We start from the raw sequence: 26,085 nt of genomic DNA on the forward strand, positions 1-26,085 counted from the left end.
TCCCCAGGTTTGGAGGGCAGCCCATCTCCGATCTGTTGGGGCAGGAATATTCGCTCTTATAATTTCCTATCACCTAGAGCCTCTTGCGACCAAGGCTGCCTCTACTGTGAATGATGAGACAAAAGGAAAAGATTCTCCCAGGGCTGAGAATAAAAAGGTGCATGTGAACCTCTGCTTGGGTAAAGCCCTGTGTCACTAATAGGACATCAGCCCCTCAAGGGGGACGAGAGAGAAACACAGGCTTACGTGACCTCCTGGGCACGGGGCTCGCCTGAGGGCAGAAGGGTGGACGCACCTGCTGCTTTCCTCACTTGCTCTTAGAGGTCACCTGAGTGCCTTCAGCGAGAAGGGAGGTGGAAGGAAGTGGCATCTCCTACGACCACCTCTAGCCCCTCCGTCTTCGGGGACTTCTGACTGAAGACTTGAGAAGTTAGTGGACAATCCAGAGCGAGGTGCCAGAGACTCTACCAGCACCACCCAGTGGGCAACTATTTTGCCAGATAAAATATTTTAGGAGAAAGATGACCATGGCCATGTGATGTTCTGTGGCTGTACTATGTGAAGCACTTTGCCCGATGTCAATAAGAGTCTCTTCTTTCTATCCTGATTCTGATCAACTCGGATAGTTTGTTGGGATGATGTCCCAAGAACCCAGTGGTGGATATGCAACATCCTCAAAAGTAGCAGGAAGGCCTGTCGCTCAGTTAAGGCAAACAAAACAAACAGACAAACAAACAAACAAACACCACAAAAAATAAATAAAGCTCTGAAAAATTAAGTTTCCATTGATTGGTAGGTCATGTGTGGGCTCTCTTCTGTCCCATCGCCCTCTTTAGATGTTTGCTATGTTACTCTTACAGCTTCACGTATGTAAGAAAAAGTTCATAACTTTATAAAAACAGGGTCTCAGTATCACACTGAGAAGCCGACAGATTCTTCTCCACAGCAGGACATTGGATGATTAAAGAAAGAAGAGCTGGTGTGGTTGAGAGGTACGGAAATAAAAAAACAAATTTCTGTCTCTCGGAATGTGATTTCTCACTGCAGCTAAGGAACGGATCCATTTACAAGACCTGGTAAAACTTTCTTACGTGCTAATTCCCTCTCGCGATTCTGAGTAATGACTGCCTTTTTAAAATCCTGCAGCAACACACAGAGCCATGCCATTCACTGACCTTGGAATATCCCTAATGAGGTGTCCCTCTGTGATACAAGAGTTACTAATGGGGGATGGGAATAATGAATAGGGGAGTGGAAGATGAATGATATGCTGGGGACACCGTTAACATTTTCCGTGAGCAAGATCGATATGCCGTGTAACAGAAACATAATAAATCGCTTCATCAACTAACCCTCACCCCCGAAGAAAGCAACTCATAGGTTTGGCAGCAGAAGCCAGTAAACAAATTACCCCGAGAGATTAATTGGATGTGAACTGAGGTCTCCGTGGCCTTTCTTTCTTCCAATTGTATACAGTACAACTGTGCCTTCAACCTACCCGGATGACTCTAAACTTTGTCTAATTTCCGACCTATTGAAATATTCTGTCTCATCCCCTTCTGCAACATCACACTTCACCTTTTTACATTCTCTTTCTAGTAAAAGACCGTGATAAAGGTGGAGACACAGAATTACAGGGATCTTGATTCGAGTACAGATAAACTCACGAGGCCATTTCCTTCAGAGGCTCACTCCTTCGTCTTCCCTAGCTCTCGCGTACCGCCGGGAAACAGGACACGGGCGTGCTTGCAGAGCTCAGCGTGAGGCACGTGGGTCCGGAGCAGAGGGGGATCATCCCCAAACCCCCAAGAGATGGGCTCAGAAGACACACTGTGCAAGTATGTGTGGGTCCCCGTTGCCTGACAGGCCAGGATGTGCCCCCACAGGACAACTGCTCCACCCTGCTCTGGCCCACAGGCTGAGAGGCTGAGATGAACATTCTAGACACCTCAGGAATGAAGGATGAACTCAGTGCCTCGTCACCTTGGGTTGTGCCCTCACTGTCCCTCCAGGAAAAATCTGGACCAGTATAAAAACTCTCCTTACTGGTCCGCTGCCCTGCTCCCACCGTGCTTCCTAAATCCATCCTCCACACGGCAGCCAAAGTGAAGATTTACAACACAGGTGTCATCAGTTCCTCGTCCCCTTGACAGCTGCAGTGGCTGCCCAGGGCTTCGAGATCAGGTCCAGGACCCCCCCCCCCTCCCCCGCACAGCCCACTGCTGTCCTGACAGCAAGAAGGACAACCAGCCGCTGTAGCACGAGGGCCGTGGTGGCTGAGGGGAGGTGTGGGGCAAACCTGTATTAGGTATTAGGTCCTGGAGCGGCCACAAACGAGGGGGGGGTGGGGGAGCTTAAAACAACAGGAAGGAATTCAACGTCTTACAGCCCTGGAGGCCGAACGTCCAAAACCACGGTGGTAGCGGGGTGGGGGTGGGGGGGCAGTTCTGTGCTCTCTCCTGGCTGCTGGTGGTCCGCCGGCCCTCCTTGGCTTCTACATGCGTCCCTCGAGTCTGTGCCTCTGACTTCACATGGGCTTCTCCGCGTCCGTCTCTTCACATCTCCTTCCTTTCATGCATGTCCATCTTTGTGTCTGACTTTTCCCTTTGCACGAGGGCACCAGTCGTATGAGTGGGGGGACCAACCTTGTGACCTCAGTCTAACTCGATGGCCTCTAGAAAAGAGCCTATCTCCAAACAAGGTCACATTCTGAGCACTGGGGATAATGGCAGTGGATCTCCTTTTATGGGGGGGCCTGACTCCCCAGGCCTCCTCCAAACCTAACTTCTCTCAGTTTCTCTTCTGCAGAGCACATTAAACTACATATTAAGCACAACCAGAAACACGTGACTGCGTTTCAAGATACTGTTTGCATATTATTTCCTTTCATCTCATCCTACAATGAGTTTCAATTGCTTGAAATGTATTTTCACCCTCCAGTTCCTCCCTCACCTTCCAATATAAGGAAGGCTGCTGTATAACTGATTAACCTTAAAAAAAAAATAAAATTTTTTTTTTAAGATTAATCATTTAATGTATTAACATTTTCACTTATAAACATACAATTTGCTTATACAGGGAAAAATAGGTTTTGTGGACAGGAGAGAACATGAGAGGGAAGCAATCAGAAAACAGATCAATTCTAGGAGTAAAATGGAAGCGCATTCTGTCTATACCTACATAAACTTGGGAAGGAGTTTGGGCAATGCTCTCACTTAACTTCTCTGAGCCTCAGTTCCCTAGCCTGCAAAGTGGAAGCGGTACAACTTCCCATTGCGCCTTATCTACTGAACTTTGCCACAATAATACAGAATATACTGTAGAAGAATGACTTGAAAAGGTATAATAATGGTATACAGGGGAGAGATTGCAGCATTCCAACTCTGACTTAGTTTTCCCTCTGTTGTCTATTAGTAACAGCGATCAGAGCTCTTACAAGGGAAACCAGAACAAGTGAGATAGTACGAACATAGCAGGTTTATACTGGAAAGTTGTTTTCCTCCCATCTGATCTGGCCTCACTCCCCGCCATGTCTGACCTGTTACACCACACACTCTCCTTCCTGGTCACAAACTTTTCTTCTTACATGCATCTTGGTCCCACAAAATCAATTGCTCATGAGATGAGGATAGATAACTTCTGGAAAACGGGAGACAGTATTTCAGAATATATTTTCTTAAATGGACGTCTACAACAAAATAGGATAAAAGATTTGACTAATTAAGAAAAACAAGTAATTTTCTTAAAAGCTCACTTCCAATAGCTCTTGATAACATGAATCAGAGTCTGTAGTTTTGTATTAAGTGAAATGTGCTTTTTCCAGAATAAAAAAAAATCACAAGACAAAATTACATCATCTTACACAAAATGAAATGTTTCTGGGTCTAATTAGCTGATTTTAACCAAAAGAATAAAATCAATGGTGTCTTTCTCTCTTAATGTAGCAGGATCTGAGTGGCCATTTTCGTAAGTGGAATTACAGAGTTCTATGGTGTTTAAGTGGTAGAATACTGGGGGAAGGTCTGGGACCCTGAGTCTTGTAAAGCTTTCAGGCATAGAGAGCCATTTACTAACCGAGTGTCTGAGAAGGGACTAGGATGGGGATCCCTAAGAAATAGCAGAGCATGGAGTGGAGTAGACATAACTCACAGTAATCTCATGGAAGGCTGTGGAGGAATGGAAAAAAAGCTCTGGGCTAGAAGTCCAATGGACTTGGGTCCTGGGTCACAATCCAGAACTTACTGGCTGTATTACCCTAGATCAAGTCATGTGAGCTTTTAAATGGAAATGAAAACCACAACTACCTTTTCTACCTCAGAGGATTACTGTGAGAATCCAACGAGATTATGCATGGGACAGTGCTTTGTAAACCTGACTTAACAAATGGAAGATGTTATTATCTCGGGTGGAGTTCAGCCTGCCTACAGTCTGTCTCAAACAAAGAAAACTCTCTTTCTCTTGGAGTCCAAAAGTAAATGTTCAAATACAGCTGTTCCTACTTAATTTTATTCTGTCATGAACATAGTGGGCTTTTTATTATTCTGCAGAAACCATATGAGACTGCTTTCATTTGTCACTGTCTCTTATCATTGCCACTAGTCATTCCATATAAAATTATCTCCAAACCAAGTCTTGACTCAAGAAGTCTCCTCAGTAGAACAGGTTGGCTCAACAATTCGTGTTTACACTTACTGCCTTCCTGATGAAGATCCAGAAAGCTGTTTAAACTGCTACTAATTAGAGCTGATTTCAAAAAAAGTTTAATCTTATAAGTACTGCTGCCTTGACAAAGATCTAGAAATCTCCAGCTTCTTTTGGCTCTTCTTACCAAAGTCGGGTCATGATAGGAAGAAAACTCCCTTTCCTGCTAATGAGTCATTATATCTAGCGCCACATTGGCTACCAAAAGAGCACCCTTCCTGGGACTTACTCTAAATGGAAGAGTAAAATCAAGAGGCAGAACATTCAAGGGCAGACACTGTAAAACTGCAAATCTAGACTGCTAAATTTCCATATATTTTCAGTAAACTATGGTTTCATCATGAGTGCTGAAATTGGTGAGACGTTAAACATCAGTAGGGATTATTCTCACCTCAGGCTCAATTTCTGGCTTAGAAGATCACACTTTTATCTGTATTAGATGCTTCCCCATCAGAAGACGATAAATTCTAGATACAACCATTCTTCTAGGACAAGGACCTAACTCTCCATTTATATCACTATTTCTTTAAGAAAAGGAAATCCCAGTAACAACTAGGTACTTGGAAAGATTTACAGCCCATTTGACTACAGTTTTGGACACATAAAGGATTGCTTCCTTATCAACTGGTCATCAGAAGTTGCCCAGGCGATGGCCAGGGTCCTTGCTGAGGCCAGGGAAAGAAGAGGCTCTTAGAAGCTCTCACTTGGCAATGCCATGTGACATGAGGTTTTCGTTGCTATTGCTTTTTGAGGGTTTTTTTAATCCAAGTGTTTGTGTTTCAGGGACTGGCTGTAATCTCAAAATAACTGCCCCGTGTCTGCCTAAATAAGGCTGATCAATTCAGGTTTCCCTAACATAGTGGTTCTCACCCAGGGACAATTGTGCCCTCCCAGGAGACACACAGAAATGTCTGGAGACATTTTTTCTTACCATTAAGAGTAGAGGGGGTGCTACTGGCATCTAGTGGGTAGAAGCCAGGGGTGCAGCTAAATATCCTGCAGTGCCCAAGATAGTCCCTCTACCACCAATAACTACTTATTCCCAAATGTCAACAGTGCAAGGCTGTGAAGCCTCGCCCTAATGAGTAGGATAGCACACCCTGCTAGTCAAGGTAAGATAGCCCCTCGGACAGAAAGAAACTCCATCAAGTACAGACTTAAATAGTAAAGCACTGAATATGCCTTCTTTCACAACCATTGAATAGAAACCTACACACACAGAGCTTTTAAGCATGGTTATAATCTCCATTTTCTCTCTGCTGTTACCCTCAGTAGCTCAGCACAGAAAAAAAAGACAAAGAAAATGAGTAGGTGCCAGAAAGATGGAAGGGAGATAGGAGGCAACAGAAGGGAAAATTAAATGTAAAGAGAAAAAAAAGTCCCGATCCCTTCCCTGGATAGAGACGTGACATAACACTTCAGTAAAACAGAAGAGGCATCCCTCCGGAGCCAGTGAAGTTTTACTGCCATCGACACGAACATCATAAAATCTTCCAAAAGCTGAAATGTAAGATTTTGTTCCCTGGCTATCATAATTCACAGTAAACAAACCCAATACACGGTACACAAAAGGTTTTCTGTTAAAGCTATTTCTATAGTAAGGAGAAATGTAATTGTATGATCTTAAAATTAAAATTATTTTCGCAGACTCAAAGGCCTTCACTGGCCAAGAACAGAGTCCCTGAGCCTTTCACACAACATATACATTTAGGACATGAACTTGAGTGAAACCCCTGAGAGCCTCCAGCCAATGGTCATTTCCTCCTGCTCCTTCTCAGCACTTAAGAGACTTTCTAAGAGCAGGTTCTCGAACCAGAAGTCAGCCAAGCAAGTGAGCAGATGCATTCAGGAACACAAGGTACCATCAGATTCACTGAGAAATTAACTTATTAAAAGACAGAACCTCAGCAGGTTACTGTTGGAAAGGTAGAAAAAATACTACCCACTGCTTTCTGTATCCCCTCAACACATACTGACCAAGAAGTCATCCAGTCGGTTCCTGGACCCCTTGTTCCCTCAATGTCACCGCAATGGCAGAACTGACTTACTACTATTTCTCACAGTGTCTGTTCACATACCAGCGAAAATACACAGATCCTGTCGCTAACATCCCCTCAATTCAAAGCCATAAAACCATGATGGTAGAAATCTGTTTATTCTCTTGGAACATACTCACCTCGTCTTCTGTCTGCCTCTCTTCCGGGCAGGAGACAAGACACAAGTATGCCGATGGCCAGCCCATACTCTCCAATCCTGTCTTTTTCTCTTCAGTGGCCCCTTGAGATTCTTATAGGCACATGGCAAGTGGTCAGGGCAACGTAACAAAGCCGGGGAAAGGAGTCACAAGCTATTTGGTGGAGAAGAGTTCACCTTTCCTTTCACCCAGCCCTCCGGGAATCCAGAGATAACAGACGCCAATGCCGTCATGACTCTCCTTCTCACTCCACTTTGTATCCGGTCAGCCCATCGCAAAGCCTTTAATACTGTCAGTACATAGGTGACCCCAAGATCATACCAATCTAGGCTCCTCTCACCTCCAGACTTGTCACTGGGGCTCATCACAGGTTCCTTAAAACCAAGTCTGAAGCCAACCTTCCTCCCCAAACCTCCCCAATCTCAGATCAAGATAACTCCTACCCATCCAGATGTGCAAGCCAAACCCTGGGGTCCTCCATGACCCTTCGTCTCCCACCCTCCACTTCCAACCCATCGGGAAATCGTGCCAGGTCTGGCTTGTCTGTCCATAGCCAAAATGTCACTGTTTATCCAAACTTCCACCACTGGAGATGAGCAGGCAGACTAGAGAGAGGGTGACTGCACGGAAGTCAGGTTTTCCTGTCTCTGCCTCTTGTTCTACTTCAATATACTCTCCACACGGCACCCAATAACTGTATTAAATCATAAATCTGACTGTCTCCCTCTTCTATGCAAACCATCCCTTTGGTGGCCTTACAAGGCCCTAAACAACTCAGCCCCCATTTTTTTTCCTCACCTCCTCTTGTCTCCAACTTGTTCACTCCACTCCAGTCACCCTTGGATGTTTCCAGAATTTGTCAGGCTAATGCTCCTGCCTCATGGCCTTTGCACTTGCTGTTCTCTCTGCCCGAAACTTTCGTCCCCAGGTATCTGCATGACAGATTACCTACCCCTCTAGAGCATAAGCCCCAAGGGGACAGGGAGCTTGGGGCTGATCTGTTCACTGTGGTATCCCCAGGGCCTAAATGAGAGATCGGCATGAAACAGTTGCTCAATAAATAGCTGAATGAGAGAGAAATGGGGGGGATGGGAGGAGGAGAGAGAGAGAGAGAGAGAGAGAGCCTCAGAGACTCTCTTTCTGTTTTATACCTGAGGATCACTTTGAGATTGCGGAGAAGACACACACCTATAAGCAGATGAATGATCCTGTCCTAAAATATAAATATAAACTAAATTGTTAAGGTTATCTAAAAGATCTTCAAGTGACACCATTATAAAATAACCTTATTGTAACAATTTTTCCTGATGAATACCATTTTCTTTTACTGAACCCATGTCACAGAATTGAGATTCAACGTTGAACTACATACATATAACCGTATAACTATATAGTTATATAACTGTGTGTGTGTGTGTAAAAAAATGAGGGAGAAAACAATTAAATACTTCAGAGATGGTCAGTATAATATGTTTTAGAAACACACAAATTCTGTATTTAGAGTTTTATACTGCGCCCCCCACCCCCAACACTACCTCCTTCAGTTAAGCCCGTTCTAATCTCAGCCAAGCGAGAACCCAGCTTCAGCATCGCGCTCCCGGGCACAGCTGTCTGACAGGTGCAGCGGGAAGTGGGCAAGACAATCAGCAGCATCGTTCCTTCAGGACACAATGGGCTTTTTTCCCCTTTTTTTTTCTTTCTTCTTTTTTTTTTTCTCTCAACCCCTATTACTCGCTGATGGTAATTAGCCAGCCAATCTTTGGAGAAAATGTACAATCAGGCAACTGAAAATGACTCTTATGAAACTCCTCCCTGAAAGTAAATCACTGACTCTGAACATGGTCAACAGGCACTCTTAATTTTAAATGAAATGCCCACTGATTTACCAAGGTCTGTGCTCCTGACCCTGTGGTCTAGTGGAATTCATTCCCTCCCCTGAAATTCCGAATGCAGGAAAAGTGGAGGTTATTTGTTTTGATCCACTACCTCCATGGAGAAAAGCAGTTAGAGTGATTTCTCCGTCATCTGCTCAGAGTATGCAGCTCCCTCCTTGGCCGGTGGCGCCGTGAAGGCCCCTTCCCCAGACAGAGCACAGGACCAGGGTGACACTCAAAAGCTGGCCCTCCGGGGCCCACGGTGGAGCAGGCTCAGCCTGACCCAGACACAGCGCAAGCTTCCAGAGGCTTCCCAGGGGTGGCTTCATGCTCTGGGCCAGAGGAGGGAACACAGGCCACGAAGGGCCAACTAGAGACAGTGACAATAAACTCCATCCTTGTGGCAAGTGCTTGCACACACCCCACGTCCATGTATGACGCAGCTCGGGGTTAGCAGGAAAACAACACAAAACGACAGCGCCTGCCTCACGGTCCCAGCTCTGGAACAGCATCCCGCACACCTCTCACCAACACCTCTGACAAGGTTCCCCAAGTGCAGCTGAAGGACTGGAGATGGGTCAAGAGGTCAGGGCCCTGAAACTTCGCCAGCATGATTATCTAAAGCCACTGGAAAGCACTCCGTGTGTTTCAGAGAATAGGTAGACTTTCCACTTCACAAAAGCAGCTTTGTTTCTGTATCGGTGACGCCTCCTAATTAGAATCAATGATTTTTTTTTTTTTTTTATTGTCGCTCCCGATAAGCTTGTTTGCCTGGCTTCATTTTCCTAAAACACTTGAAACGTTTCTAGGAAGGGTGAGTGTCGGCAGAATGCTGAGACAGGCCTTGAACCTGGGCTGCGGTACTGCATGATGTTTACAATTTGTCATCTCTGGGGGTAACTCTGCGAGCTTAAACACACTAAAGGACATAGTGTAAAGAGCCAGGCAATTTCATTTTGTTTGAATATATTCATGGAAATGGACCAAATGTGTCCATAGAGGCACACTGTCATTTTTTCCTTGAGTGTGTGCCAGTTCATGACCAAAGGCAAGCATTCGGAGAATAGAAGAGCATTTATGACCACACTGTGTGTATCAAATACACTGCTTTATGAACAGATGGGGAATATTGTGTTTCACGGTCTTAGTAAAATAGCCCTTCACACCAAATTTCTGTTCACAATGGTGGATCTCTCAGTGATTCATTCATGACCCTGCCCTTGATAATGAGCAGATCTCCCTCGAGGGTGAGTGTCTGTGGGACATGAAGGCATCAGGCATCCTCATGATTTAGAGACACGATGAGCAGCAGGGAATTATGCACCAAGAACATGTAATTTGGACAAGGTGGGAAAAACTGAGTAATTCACTTGAGATAACAAGAGCTTTCCCAGCAGTGGTGACTGTATGGTGATGGAATCCTTGGAGAGTAAATTTAAAAAAAAAAAAAAAAATGGTTGGGCTGAGAAAGACCTACGAAGTTGGAAAGCAAGTCATAGGAGCCAGCGCTGATAAGAAGTGGTCTCGGGGCGCCTAGGTGGCTTAGTCGGTTAAGCGTCCGACTTTCACTTGGGTCATGATCTCGCGGTTCGTGGGTTCGAGCCCCGCGTCGGGCTCTGTGCTGACTGCCAGCTCAGAGCCTGGAGCCTGTTTCAGTCTGTGACTCCCTCTCTCTCTGACCCTCCCCTGTTCATGCTGTCTCTCTCTCTCTCCTATAAATAAATAAAACATTAAAAAAAAAATTTAAAAAAAAAAAGAAAGAAGTGTTCTCTAATGAAATCACTTTGACCACGTGGGGTCGCCACTCATGGAAAGCTCAAAAATCAAAACTGCAATGCGTCTTCTTTTCAAGGGGATACGGAGAACCACGAAAATTTAGGGGTGAGCACAAAGGACGCTGCTGGTTCCCTGCATACATATCCTCCTAAACTTCCTCCTACACACACAGAAAGACCATCCTTTCCAGCCTCCCTTCCATTTAGCTGGAGTCATGTGACAGAGTTCTGGCCAACGGGATGCAGGAGAATGTAAAGTGTGTCACTTTCAGACCCGGCTCCTGATTTCTGTTTTTCAATATCCTGTCTTTCACACTGGACTCAGACTGCAGACCCATTCGATGGAAGGATCTTGAGTCACGGTATGATCACAAGTTGTATTAGGACATGAGTAAGAAATAAACCTTTATCATAGCAAGCTACTGAGACTTGGGGCTGTCTGTTACCAGAGTAGGTTATCTTGATATATCATAATAATGCTTTCTTGTTAGCCATTGCCTTTTCGAATGTCATGTTACTGCCTAAGAGTTATGTCCCATCTCATTCTCAAGCAGGGTGATTCCAGAGCCCTGCAGGAGCAATGACAGAAATTAATTTGTTTTCAGATCAGTGGAACACAGGTTACTCATGGGGGGAAAATGGTTGGCATCATTTACTGAGATGTGAGAGAGAACTACCCTTCTGTTTCCTAGAAGTTCACTCAAAGAATATTTGTTTTTAGCTTTTCATTATGAGAAATTTCAAATCATCCTACAAGTAGTAACAACAGAATAATGGACCTCATGTATCCATCACCTAACTCCAAGTATATGGATCTACAGATGTATAGACAGATAGATAGATAAACATATATATATATACACATACATATACACATATATGCACGCACACATACACATCCACACACATCCACACACATATATACAGATAGATAGACAAGTATGTATGTATATATATTTGAGGTCTACTAGATGTTAATCTAATCACTAAGCTGGGTACTGGACTCCAAGGTGAATAATGATCTTGAAGCATACAGTAGAAGTAACAGAGTGTGAATCTCGAACTCCATGAATTATTTCACTCTGAAGGCTACAGTGAGGATTAAAGTAATCTAGTAGCTCAGAGTTTGTGGCATGGCTATTCTCCTCTCCAACCCATGTCCCTGAAGGGGTTTTCCTCCAAGGGAGAGGTTTATGACTTCCTTCCTAGTGAAAACTAGCTACCCCTGAATCTTTTCTTAGCCATTCACCACGTATACGTATGAATTTTATCTTTGCTGAAGTCCTTTCCCCAAAGCAAGACTTGAAAAGGCAGAAAGAAAGCTAAGGTGCAAAGCAAGGGGCCCTGACGCAACATGGGAATTCTCAGGGAAGGGAAAATAGGAGGAGTCACCGCGAATGCAACAGAAGACAAATTTCCACATCTGCTGAAGGTGGGGACCCCCATTTTACCATCATTAAAACTGGTCCCCGACCCTCAAGTCCATTCTCCTGGCTGACGAAGCACCATTTGATCTTTTCACTCCAGAAACTGTGAGTGGGAATGGGAGAAAAGAATAGTAGGAGAAAAAGAATTTAGAAGTAGCCATGTTTCTCATCAAAGGGATCACCAGGCCCAAGCTCCAGGCCAACTTAAAAATTAAAGTACTTTCACATAAACATTGTAAAACACAGGAAAGAAATGATTCTGGAGGGAGAAGGCGGAGACGCTGCCTCCTAAGTTTTGAGAGTGAGACCGATCAGGTGCTCCATCTGGAACCCTGTGAACACCCATACCCACTGTGTTTGCTCTGCGCTGTGCTCTCTGGTCACACGGGCAAACGGCCCGACCTCACGAGGCACAATCCCCAGGTGACTGCCGGAGCGGGAAGCTCAAGTAACAAAAGGCCCACCTCTCCTTCCACTGCCTTCCCAGCTCTAGAGGGACGCGGGCCCACACTGGTCCAGCCAGAATCACTGGGAATGGACGCCATTTTGAGAACTGATTTCATCTGTACCCCTCTAACTGTCTCAAAACACTGAGCTCTGTTCTGCATTAATTCAGTCTGAGCAGAAAACAATTCCAAAGTAAATTTTAGCAGTGGGGGGAACTTCTTGAAAGGGCTGACAGGCTCAGCATAATGCACACCCATCCAAAGCTATGTTGAGCAGTACTTCACTCTCTTTACAGATTATAAAAAGGAAACATTTAACTAACAGAAGGCTACTCGTACACAGGACAACCTATGTGGCCTCTGTCCACATCTTAATCATTCTACATAACTGATCAAATAGCACTGGTCTCTGGTCTCTCCCAGATTTAAAGGTTGTTTTTTTTTTTTTTCTTTAAAGCCCATCACAGAAAATGCTTTCAGGCTTGTCTTCACTTACGTGTTTCCCTGGCTGATCACTTGGGCTAAGAAAACTTTCCATTTCGCGGGAGTGCGGCCAAGAGATACATTCTAATGAAGTTTCAAACTAGAAACTTTAAAAGACAATGAGATGGTCTGGGGGAAGGAACAGTTTCATTTCACAAGCATTAAAGCACAGTACCAGCTACCTCGGTGATACTGCTTCCTAAGTTATTTTTGCTTTGTTTTGCTTTTTTGTTTTTGTTTTTTTGTTTTTTGTATTAACTAGATTAGCATTAAGTGTGTAATTCTTTCTAATTTTCAAAACGTTATCCCTATTTGATAGTAAAGGTCCTTTATTATTGGTCCAAGGTAAATTCCCAGCCTCCTTTCCCTCTCCTTCTTACTCCTGGGCCACTAAACTACTCGGGAATTGCTTCATTTCCCAGCTCTTTCACGCCCCTGCGTCAGCACATATCGCGGTCCCCTCCTTGAGTGGCCTCCTTCCCTTTCTCCGTAAGAATTGCTGTCTTCTTTCGAGATGCAGTTACCTCCTCCAAGAAGCCTGCCCAGACTCTATACTTCATTGAAAGCTGCTTCTCCTGTTTTCACATGAACACAATTTGCATGGATCTCTATCAAAGCCCTTGTTTCACTACTGTGTAAATAAATATTTACACAGTTATTACCTCTAGAAGACTATAAGCTCCTCAAGGAAATGTCTCATTTATTGCTGTAACTCTCAGCTTCCAGGACGGGGCATGACACGTGGCTTGTACAAAGTGCCCAAATAAATGAATGGACACGCATCGATTGGCTGGACACATCCGTGCGTATTCCATTTGAGGAGGACAACACTATATGTGCTGGTTTTCCCAGGACAAGCCTTGTAGACACTGATATTCCAACAACACAGAACCCCTTTCACTCTCAAAAGTGTCCCTATTTGAATAATAAGTTAATTATACGGTCACCTTAAGTTTGGAGCATGGTATCATTACTCACGCACATTGCCCATGCCTGCCCTGAGCCGGGTCATCTTATTTTCCAATTTCCCAACAACTTTTCACATTAACTGTTTTTTAATTCTTCAAAATTCTCCCTCAAAAGGATTAGTCATTCCCCCTACTTAAGCCCAGCATCTATGGCCCAAGAAAATAAAACTAGATACTCTACCTCAGTGTAAGCCCACCCAGGTTTCATTCCATTTTCTCACCAAATTCCTATCCACACCACCCTCCTATGTAAATGACGACACCTATGAAACCAACCCCTCTCCTCCATGGGTGAGGCTGCCCATAGGTTGAGCCGATGGGGAATCCAGCACCCCGCCCCCCCCCCCAATCCACACCCCCCCCCAGCCCCCTTCCTCCAGCCCAGTTACTGTACTTGTAAGTCACACATCCAATGCCTGGGGTTGGAACATTCATTGTCTTATTGATGATAGTCTAGAAAGCCCTACCTGGTAATTACAGCAGAAACTAATAAGTTTCCACGGAAAGAAAAACAAAACATCTCTTTTCCACATCCATCTACCCGGAGCTTGAAGAAAACACTTCTGAGAGATCAAAGAGAATCAGACTACCTCTTTTTTTTTTTTTTCCTGGAAAAATAAATGTATTTGGTCTTTCACTCCACGCACTCAGATTCTGTCTGAACTCAAAGATGTCAACGCGACCAAAGGTAATCAAGACATATTCCAAAGGTCAGAGAAGACGTTTCTAATAAATTGCCAAACGAATTTTACACTGGGGCCATCTGAATGAAAAACGAAAAACACACTTTAGAATCTATATAGGAGCAAACCTCAAAAGGTTTGAAATACATTCCCCAAATCAGATCGTTCATGCAAAGATTTACATAATTCCTTCTAATTTTAAAAACATAATTTCGGGGCATGAAATTAGAGAAAAACCACACAACAAATATGAACTAAAAGGAACATTAACCATCATGTAGCTAATGATTTTGCTTAATGAGGATAAAGCCTCCAAATAGTTAACCTCTTAGGATCCCTCTCATTATCTATTGTTTTCCATTAATCCTGGAATTGCAGGGCAAAGAAACAGAAATCACAATTCACTTTGAAACACTGGCCCAAATCTGCTACGAATTTATTTTCAGGACAGAGTTCATGAAAGGCCAGCTCTCCAGGTAAAATGGATTAAATGCCTTCTAAAGGGAAATAAAATTAAACCACTACCAAATGGAAGGCTTCTAAACTGTGTTTTGGGATGTGAAATTCAATTTGACAGACGCCTTATAGACTGTGGTCGATGCCCCCATCTGATGAGAATTTCTGTGGTTTTACTTTTACCTGTACTACGGGGTTTGTAATTCATGGTGACACGAATATGTCTACAGTATGTTGAACATGTAAATATGCCAGTATCTCTTTCTTAGGCAAAATCATCGGGGAAAAAAATCTTGCGATTTAGGTTTTTTGTGTTGTTGTTGTTTTTTTTTTAATCACAGAGCTCGCATTAACTATTTGACAGACTGATGCCTCGTGGGACAGGACTTGGAAACTACACTCTCTCTGATCTTTACCAGATGTTTCGCTGGTGGTGTTTCAGCCTCAAGAGACAAAGAGGATATTAATGTTAATTTTATTTATTTAATCACATCAGGCAGATTTGATAAAAGGGAAAATTCAATATTTTGGTAATTTACCAACTCTTCAGAAATATCCCTGGTAGCAAAAGTGTTTTGAAGATCATTTTACATTAAAAGCAGAAAGGCTGCATTACCTTGCCTTTAAAAATGGGAACAATGTGGTGGATCAGTCAGTTACACACTGAACTCAGGGCAGCGAGGAGCGATGACATACACTGCTCAGCACAGTCTCATCCCAACCTTTACCTGACCGTTAATTGTAGAGGACGAGTATGTGATACGAAAGGGACACTCAGCTGCAAGCCTTCTACCCCTCCCAGAGTCACTCGATTATCATCTTATTTCTTGTCTCTGAATTTTGTTCCAAGGGAACACGAAATTACCCTAATCATTGTCAGGACAGCGGAAATGATGAAGATGTACTCACTACAAAACACTGCCTCTCCATACCGTAACTGAAATGACAGAGCAGGCCTTCATTTCCTTTGAGTTCAATGTCAGAACGTGGAAGCTTTTAGAGCACTGGTTCTCACCCTTGGCTTCACATTAGAATCACCTGGGAAGCGGCACCCCAGACCAGTGACATCACAGACTCTGGGATGGGACCCAGGTCTGGGTCCTTTATAAAGCTTTTCAGGCAATTCCAATGTCAGTCAAGGTTGAGAACCACCTGCTTGCAGGTGCTAAGTAGGCTACAGGCAAACAATTTTAATAGTCTAAGAAAAATCACTTAATTTCTCTGGCTTTGTTCTCATCATCTGAAAAAAAAAAGATATGTATGGAAGGGAGGTGGAGTGTTAGACTCACTGATTTTCTTTTATTTTTAGGTAATAATTTATACTTACAGTTATGAAATATTTCAAACAGGCAGCATAGCACAGAAAATATTTTCAGATACCTATGACACCTATGTTACTACCACCCAAGCTAAAAAGAAATTAATATTTGTTTCCATTCTCTCACTCTTGGAAAATAGATGGAGTGAAATACCCGTCTCATTTCTTCCTACTTCTTTCCTCTCTAGAAGTATCCGCTATTCTAAGGTTACTTGATTGTCCTGCCCAGACGGATTTTACGGTTTAACCAAGTAATTATCTATTTGCAACAGCTCTATAACACTGATTAGTGTGTGTCTAAATCTATATCGATTGTATTACACTTCATATATCCTTTATTGCATTTAATTTGTTTCATGCAACATTGTTCTTTGAGATGTATCCACATTGATATCTATCTATCCTGTCTGTCCACCTACCTATTCATCTATAGATATAGAGATTTATACCGAATTCATTAATTTTAAACTCCTTTATATTATTTCATTAAGAATAAACCAGTTTATTGACTTACTTCATCTATGGGCAGATCTTTTTTTTTTTTTTTAAGGAAAGAGAGGCCCAGTAAACATCTTTTTGCATGTGGTCCTGCAAGAACGAGCAGAGTTTCTCTAGGGCAGATACCTAGACATGCTTTTGTTGGATATGCTCATGTTTTTTAACCTTTTAAATTTCTTTTTAATTTTAGAGAGAGAGAGAGAGAGAAAACAGAGATCAGGGGACATGGTCAAGGCGGGGGGTGTGGGGGAGAGAGGGAGGGAGGGAGGGGGAGAGAGAGAGAGAGAGACAGACAGACAGACAGACAGAAAGAGAGACACTCTTCAGCAGGTTTTAGATCAGTGGGCACCCAACATGAGGCTCAATGCCACAACACTGGGATCATGACCTGAGCCAAAATCAAAGAGTCAGACGCTCAACCGACTCAGCCACCCAGGCGCCTCTGGAAATGCTCACTTTTATCTTTACTAGATATTTCCCCAATTGTTTCCCAAAGTGGTTACACCAATGTACTCTTACCAGCAACAATGAAGCATTCCTCGTTCTGTCCTCACCAATACCTGACGTTACGAGAATTTAACTGTTGCCGATTTTAAGGTTGTAAAAGTGGTAACGAAGAGTTATTCTCAGATAATATTTTCTTAAGGTCTCTTCTGGTCATTTAATTGTGGCCACCGCATCAGTGCCAAGTCTTATCAGAATAACAAAATAAAGGATGTGATTTAAAAAACTTGTTCCAAAGTTTACAATGAATTTACTTTTCCTCAAGAAATGTCTTACATGGCTAACGCTGGCCCATGAACCCATAAATCAGGCCATAAAAGAGGAATGGGGACATGGCCCCAGCTCCGTATTTATTTTCTTGTATTCCATAATCCAATGTTACTTAAAAAGCAAACTGCCCAATATTCTAGCCAAAGCAAATAGTCCGGACTCTGCCAGGCAAAATGCTTGTGGAGAAATGAGTCAATTCATACAAAATTCAAAGCTGTCTTTGGTCAGTGACATTTTCGTGAAAATCTGTGGGTGGGTAAAAGTCTTGCAAAATACCTTTCTGCTATTGGATAAAATGCATCCAGGAAAAATAAGCAAAATTAAGTGGTGACCCACATTCCCCCTAATTCCCTTATTAACACTCCCTCGCCTCCCCACACAACCGCTTGCTATTGTGAGCAAAGGCACATCAGTGTTGTCTGATGCTGGCCAGCAGCGCCCTTTCCCTCTCGCTCTGCTCCCATCAGATAGACCCTCTCATGAGAAGCCCTGGCAGACAGAGAGTGCCTGATCTCACTCAGAACACACCTTCCCGGGAACACTACCCAGGCCTTAACACACTCTTCAACTCCGTGGCAGAAAGATCTGCGGTAAAAACATTCTCAGTGGGCGCTCTACTGGAACCATTGCTATGGATACTGTTAGAGATGGTCAGTGTCTATCAATAATTTGGGATTATACTTTATGTTGCCTTTTAAGGACCGTGAAATGGGAGTTTGAGAAAGAAACAAATTCCGACTTGAATATTAGAACGCTTCTTGTCTCAAAAAAAAAAAAAAAAGAAAAACCATAAAAGGATTCAGCACAGTGATACCTGGGAATGCTCAAAAGTTTTGGGATTGGTCTACCATCCAGAAGGTCTGGACAGAATGATCTGGCATCTAGAAATTGGTTTAGTTAGTAGACAGCAGTGAGTGGACTCAGGTATTTTCAACATAACATTGCCACCCCCCAGTTTCTGATTTAATGCACATCTGTCTGACTGCCTGCCCACTGAGACCTTCACTTGTCCAGGCCCTCGCCACTGGCCCAGGACTATCTCTGTCATCGGGGCCAGGCCTGGAAAGAGAGCAGCTGGTCTGGCTTTCCACAGAAGAATAAGATATACAGAAGGGTGGAGTTGTTTGGGTGGGAAAGAGAAAAGAAACCATTCTCTTCTTCCAGTAAGTGAACCAAATAATAAATGAGCAATCCCCCCCCAATTCTGCCACCTCAAATCCAGAGCGATCCAGATGCCAGAGCTCTGGGTGAGACAGAGGAGTTACAGTCAGAGATTCTGAGAACGTGTTCTCCCATGCGGGAGCTGGAAAGCGGCGTCGAGGGAGCACATGGGGACCAGTGTCTTACTGTAAGCAGGCTGTCGCTGAAGAGCCCCGTCATACACCCTTCTGCCCCCATGACTTCCAGAAGCACAGTGTGCTGCCTGTAGCCATGGTCACCAAACACAATTGGGTCATCACATCTTTCCTGGGTCAAGAAGCTAAGTGAGTGAAAATGATGACTAACTCTAACTACGGTGCAGCGAAAATTAATAGCTGTTAAAACGTACGTGAAACAAAAGTGAACTGGGACCTATAATTTAAGCTGCTCCTAGCCTCTGTGGCATGTGACACGGCCACAAAAACCCAAAGATCACTTCGTGTCTCCAAGAGATGAATGTGGTCATTTGACTTGGCAACGATCTGGTGCTTTGAATCAACTACCATCAGATCTCACAGCAGCGGGAGATGAAATATTTCAGTGTTAACAATTCTCGGTGTCTGGATTCCAAGTGTGTAAAGATCGGTTTCGCAAAAGGCAGAAAACGCATCCTTTCAGAGAAGCATTCATGTTAAGTACAGCCCCCTCTCCCCGGGGACCACAACTTGAGCAGACTGCTGAGCGCCACAGCAAAGGTATTTGCTGCCACTCAGCTAGAGCCCTACAAGTCAAGCAGATGACATGCGGCCACCTAACAGCTGTAGAAGGCATAATGCTCACACTGCATAGGTTTTCTATGAAAATGGGCATCTTCCTACTAAAAACAGTCCAAAGACTAGAATCACATATTAGTCAGCTCCTGAGAAACCCTGTTTTGTAATAAATACATTTGCACTAAAACATGTGTGATTTAACGCTCTGCGGGTCTAGATTTGATAGGCTCTTATCAAATCTGGCAATTTGAATTTTATAGGCTCCATCCAGAAGCGGGAAGTGCATAGACGAGGGAAGAAAGAAATCACCTCCCATACCCCATCCTGAATAATATAACGAAAAGCTGTGCAGAGGTCTGCAAATACTCACCTCTCAGCTTATTCTTTCACTGAAGTATTTCTATTTTTAACAGTCATCATGCACTTTAGCAAAAGTCAACTTTATGAAGTTATATGCCACTGCAAAGTCTGGGAACAGTGGGGAAATGGAGAAATCCTATTTCACAAAAGTTAATTTTGCAATGCAAAAAATATTTTTTGGATAATTCAAGCCTTTATGTTTATTTCAGTAAAGCCAAATCCAGCAAACTATTTTCAGCCAGGATTAGTCAGAACTAAAAGGTTGGACTGTTTTCCTTCAGAGACCGAACGTCTTTCCTGCCTGCAATAGGCCGGTGTGTTCCAAACGGAGTAAATGGAATTGCCTTCAATTGCCTGTCTCTTTCTGGCATTTTTAATGCAGAACCCTACTGACAGAGTAAGGTTTTGCTGCCTGAAATGTAATTATTCTTTTCACTCACATAACCTGGCATTCTCACAACGTATCGGCTTCTGGTTTTCCTTAAGAAAAATCACAACGTGGGGCAGAAGGTAACGGCAAGAAATGCAATTTCGTTCCACCAGACATTCTGAAAGCTCTTTCAAAACTACCTACTGGATAGTGAAAAGGTGCTTCTAATACCTGCATTACAGCTGTCACCTGTTTGGTTTGCCTTTGCATACATCAGACCACGTGCCCAACCTACAATCAAATATAAACATGGCCCAGATTCTTTATCATCAAGACCTACTACGGTGAGGAGCGACTCTGGCTGGGGAGCCGCCGTCTGAATCAGTTCTTTGTCGAGATGATTTACACATTTCACACGTCCAGTGAGCTGCCGCATATCCAATACCCAGGGAGTACCTACAATTCTCAGGTTTTTAACTCTGAAAGAAACAGTCCTGTCCGTCTAAACTAATATAAAACCCATGTCCTTCTCCCTCCACGAGTTAGGCGAGCTGTCTGAGATGGTGCAAAGATGCCCTGTGATCCCAAGGGTGATGTCCTGCTTGTAAACCCTGAGGGTTTGTTAGGTGTGAAAGTATTGTGAAATCACTTAAGGGTCACATTATTCAAAAATAGTACATTTTGCCAAGAAACAGACACAGTTCCAGGATCGATGCTGTGAAAACGGGAGGGGGGTGGAGGGGGAGGGGAAGAGCCTTGATGCCCACTCCCTTCCACACCAAAGTCCCCTCTTGACCTCTATGCCTTATACTTCTCCACAAAATTGTCTCTCCTTAAAGTTCATTGAGATCCTGTGAGAGCCTGCTTCTGTGGTGTCCCCTGGGTGTTGTTACACGGGCTATAAATCATTTACTAGTCTCACAACCCCGAGTGCCGCAGTGTGGGTGTACACGGTAACATCTCTCCTAGCCAAGGTGCTAAGTGTGAGCTCCTTTCCAAATGTCGGAACTACCCCTCCTCCAACCCCGATGCTCGCCCAGTTACTGGAGGGAAGGGAAGATCACGGACTATTTGCTTTGGAAAACAGCTGAACCCCGCCGGTAGGCAGCGTGCGCTCCTCTGCCCTGCATATCTCAGCAACTCCAAGCGGGTGCCTGGCAGGCAGGGGTTTTCCAAGATTCTGGACGGCGCCAAGGACAGCCACCTCCTCCTGGCATCACGCGATCACCTTAGGTGTGCAGAAGAGAACCGAGACGTGGAGAGATAGCACCGCCACTAACCATTAAAGAAATCTGTCCTGTCCTAGGGCTGCAGTCGACTTTCATGGATCCCTAGACCCCCGTGTACCCGAATTCCGAAAGAGCGGCCGGAGAAGGAGCCCTGACTGGTGGCCGAGTCTGGAAAAGGCCCAGGCACCTGCGATGACTCCCTGCGCCCTTGGGGCGCCTGCGATGACTCCCCGCGCCCTTGGGGGCACCTGCGATGACTCCCCGCGCCCTTGAGGCACCTGCGATGACTCCCCGCGCCCTTGGGGGCGCCTGCGATGACTCCCCGCGCCCTTGAGGCACCTGCGATGACTCCCCGCGCCCTTGGGGGCGCCTGCGATGACTCCCCGCGCCCTTGAGGCACCTGCGATGACTCCCCGCGCCCTTGGGGGCGCCTGCGATGACTCCCCGCGCCCTTGAGGCACCTATGATGACTCCCCGCGCCCTTGAGGCACCTGCGATGACTCCCCGCGCCCTTGGGGGCGCCCGCGATGACTCCCCGCGCCCTGAGGCGCCTCACTCACCGTGCACTTGTTGGGCTTCTCCCCGGAGTGGACTCGCATGTGGATGAGCAGTTTGTACCGGGCGTTGAACGGCTTGTACCTGCGAGGACAGCCCGCCCAGAAGCACGTGAAGTCTTCCCCTTTGCGCTGGTCAATGTGGACCTTCTCGATGTGACGCACCAGCTCCTCCTGCTGCTCGTACAGGGCGCTGCAGTCGATCCAGCGACAGCCGTGTTTGGCCCCGGCGTCGTCCAGCTCCCCGTCGTCGTCCAGCGCGGCCTGCGGCAGGGCCAGCGGCGGGGCGCGGGCGCCCAGGTCCTGGGGGTGCAGGTGCGGGTGGGCGTGGTAGGGCGGCGGGGGGCCCTGGGGCGCGGGCGGCAGCGGGGGCAGGTCCAGGGCGCCCCCCGGGAAGTCATCCAGGCGCTCGGTCTTGAGCAGGCCGGCAGGCTCGGGCAGGCCGCGCGGCACGACCGCGGCGCTGGCGAGGCCGGGCGGCGGCGCGCCGTGCTCCAGCCGCTGCATGCGCTCGCACTCGAGCGCGCCGTCGTCGCCGTAGGCGGGGGGCGCCGGGTCGCCGCGGCCGCAGCCCACCGCGCGCACGCCCTTCTGGCCCGGCGGGGGGATGCAGCTGCCGCGCACGCCGAGGAAGTGCCCGTAGACCTCGGGCTGCGGCGACGTGTTGGCCGGGGAAGCCCTGGAGCCGTTGATGTAGGCGACCAGCGACGTGGGCGAGGTGCGGATGATGGTGTTGAAGTCTATGCCGATGCCGTCGGACAGCGGGGACAGGGACAGCGCCCTCTTCTTGGAGCGGGCCGAGTGCGCCCTGGCGGACGAGGGGCGGGGGCTCGGGTGGGGAGAGGGGCCGCTGTCCACGCCGAAAAGGTAGGACGGCAACGAGCTCGACACACTGTTGCCGGACATGGCTGTCCCCGGGGGAAGGCCAAGCAGGTCCCCGAGCTCGATGCCGTTCTGGGGGCCGTGGCTGGAGGGCAGCGACGGGCCCGCCCCGTAGCCCGGAGGCCACTCTTGCTTCACGCTCAAGGCTGGCTGGCCTTCCGTCAGACTCAAAGTCGTGGACGCCAAAGACTCACGAGAAATAAGGGACCTGGAACGGCAGCCAGAAGGGGGGGGGAAAAAAAGACAAACATTTTAGCAGGATATGGATTGCCTAAGAGCTAAAAGAACACTGCATTGACAATCCCTTAAGTATTTCCCCTAATTACATTCTCGGCTAAACACACATTCTTTGGCTGAGATAAAACCCGAGGCTTTTAGTTCCAGGTAAATAACATTTTACCAAGAAGAACAATAGTGGCTAATGCCCACTGGAATCATAAAACAAAAGATCTACTGTTATAAATAATCTTAATACTTTAATGATAATAAATAGTCCTTGCTTTATTTTTAAATATCTTTTTTTAATGTCAGGGGAAAAATTTAGAGACCTGGGAATAATTATTGATGCCTTTCATGGCAAACCAAACAAGCAAGTATTTATTAAGCACGTACTGTGTACAGCACACTACAGCTAGACATTGCAGGGGGATACAAATCTCAACAGAGTTTCAGCCTTTGAGCAAAATCTATTCAGTTGAGTAAAGCAGAAACCCATGCTTAATTTCGGCGGGGGGGGCGGGGGGAGGGAGAAACGGAAAAAGTGAATCCTCAAAGTCAAATGGTCATCCAGGGGACCCAATACTAGTTTCACAGTTGATAAGGAATTCTAAAGATTTCTTTAAGAGACAGCAACTCGCTCAATTAGCACTCAGGGACAACATCAAGTCAACCCAGGAAATGAAAATATACAAAAGACAGCTACATTATACAAGGGAATGACAGCCTGAAAAATCAAGTCGTATTTGGAACTATGCACTTGGGCCGTGCAGGGTTTAATGATGCTTGCTCGTCTGGGGTTTTCCACGAATTCCTGTACTTAATTAGAGCAGCCGCGGACCGAGAGCAGATCTTACGCAGGTAGGAGTCTGAGTCTGCAGCAGTCTCTCTCTTGTCCTTCTTACCCTTTACAGAACATGCCCCACAGGTCAGTCTTTACCTGCATCTCAAAATTGCTTGCAACGTAGTCTGGCCACTTGAAAATTCATTTCACTTTACTGGGACATCGCTGCCTTAAAAATCGTTGAAAGGAAATTTCCATCTCTTGGACGTAAATTCGTCACAAAGAGGCTAGCTATCACTCACTGCATTTCCCGATGCAGATGTGGTATCTGTCAGGAAAACCTGGCTCATTCCTATGGAACTGCACTGGCTTTCTACAGAGATCTTTCTTCTGACAATTAAAAAAAAAAAGAATTAACCAAAACAAGATACTAAACAGGGTGTCCTCTTCCCAGAACGAACCCGTTTACTACTTCCAGCTGCGGCACCGCAACCTGTAGCAGAGGAGCCGAGGGAAAGGAGAAGCATTCTCATCCCATCTGTTCCTCTAGCTCCTTCTCACTAAACGGAAGCCAGGAACACTGTTTCCTATAAGCGTGAGATATCAGCAAGAAAACATCTCGACTCTCAAATGCACAGTATAAGGTGATAGATAACACCGTTATCGATGTGATGTTTCCATCGGGTGAAGTAATGTTTACCAATGACAAACACAGCAGGAATTTATGTCCAGTTGCCCTTGACACAGATTTTTTTTTTTCACCATCCCCATTCTTATATTCGGGCTGAAGTCCTTTTGCAAACCCCAAAGTAGTTTCTGAACCATCTAGGTATTTTTAATTCCCTGCGGACATTTTCAATTACTACCCCCCCACCCCCCCCACCCCCACACACACCTGCCCCATGAGAGCCCTCCTTGCAGAAATCAGCTGAAGGCTCCTTCCTGGTGATTGGATGTCAAAGGCCTTTTGGTTCCTTTCCCAGAGAGATTCAGGGATTTCTGACCCAAGCCCAATCACGAGTCGTGTCATATATGAGGCAAAGACAACTGACTTTGCTTTACACCCTGAGGTTGAGAAGCTTTAAGGAACAGTCTCAAATGGCACATTTGCCTGGTCACTGTCATACACAGCATTTTTAAGCAGTGAATATTGGGCAGAAAGCCTTTGACTCACCTGCATATACTTTCCATGTGAAATTATGTTATTTAGTTTGAGGGCAGCCTGCAGTGAGATATGTTCATTTACTCCATTGTCAAGAGCTATTTTCTTACTTTTCCCAAATGACACCTAATTACGGCATGATTTAAATCTGACCGTAACCCGATGCCGACAAGTCCCTTAACTCGGTGGACATCTCAGTTTCCCAAGAAAGTTACCATAAACTTTGCAGAAAGCAAATTCTATATTCTCTTCACTATGGCAATAATATGAACAGAGAACTCGCTCTTCGATCTCAAACACCTACTACGAACAGAACTTCCAACAAATGAGCTTTGCCTGGCCACTAATCTGCCTCGTGTGCAATTAGCCAGCTCTTTCCATCATTCAAAGTTCTAATCCATGAAACTTCTCCCAAACACACTAGTTCTCTCTCAGAAGAGACCTCTTTCTGAAAGAAGTTGTATACTGTCCGTACTGTGCCTTAAATGTAGCCCCCTCACCCCCACCCCGTAGACATCTGCGGATGTTATCTTTCTCAGTCAGATCCAAAGCCCTTCCACAGAAGGGATCATTTTTATTTCCCTGGTACCCACCAGAGTATGAGATACGTATTACATTTTCTTTTTATACTTTTAAAATTTTATTTAAAAATTTTTTGATGTTTATTTTTGAGAAAGACAGAGAGAGAGAGCAGGGGAGGAGCAGAGAGAGATGGATACACAGAATCCAAAGCAGGCTCCGGGCTCTGAGCTGTCAGCACAGAGCCTGATGCGGGGATTGAACTCACAGACCACGAGATCATGACCTGAGCCAAAGTCAGACGCTTAACCGACTGAGCCACCCAGGTGCCCCTATAGTAACTTTTCAAAACACTGTTGATTAAGAAGGTGAATAATCAATATGATGATATAAGTAACCATCATTTATAGCTTACAAAGCATTTTCCCTGCACATAATCACAAGTGATACAGCCTGTGAGGTGAGTAAACTGGATTTTTAAAATAACCTCTATCTTACA

At 45.3% G+C, this 26,085-nt stretch overlaps 1 protein-coding gene across 1 annotated transcript in view; it reads right to left on the reverse strand.

Moving 5' to 3' along the window:
- Positions 1 to 26,085, reverse strand: part of GLIS3 (GLIS family zinc finger 3) — a 443,619-nt gene that overhangs the window by 266,687 nt on the left and 150,847 nt on the right. Inside the window, exon 4 of the mRNA XM_039230793.1 lies at positions 22,030 to 23,113. Within this exon, the coding sequence (XP_039086724.1) occupies positions 22,030 to 23,113 (1,084 nt within the window). The remainder of the gene's footprint in view (positions 1 to 22,029; positions 23,114 to 26,085) is intronic.

The sequence above is a fragment of the Hyaena hyaena genome, unplaced genomic scaffold (genome assembly GCF_003009895.1).
Source record: "Hyaena hyaena isolate Hyena2069 unplaced genomic scaffold, ASM300989v1 scaffold_51, whole genome shotgun sequence".
NCBI classification, from domain to species: Eukaryota; Metazoa; Chordata; class Mammalia; order Carnivora; family Hyaenidae; genus Hyaena; species Hyaena hyaena.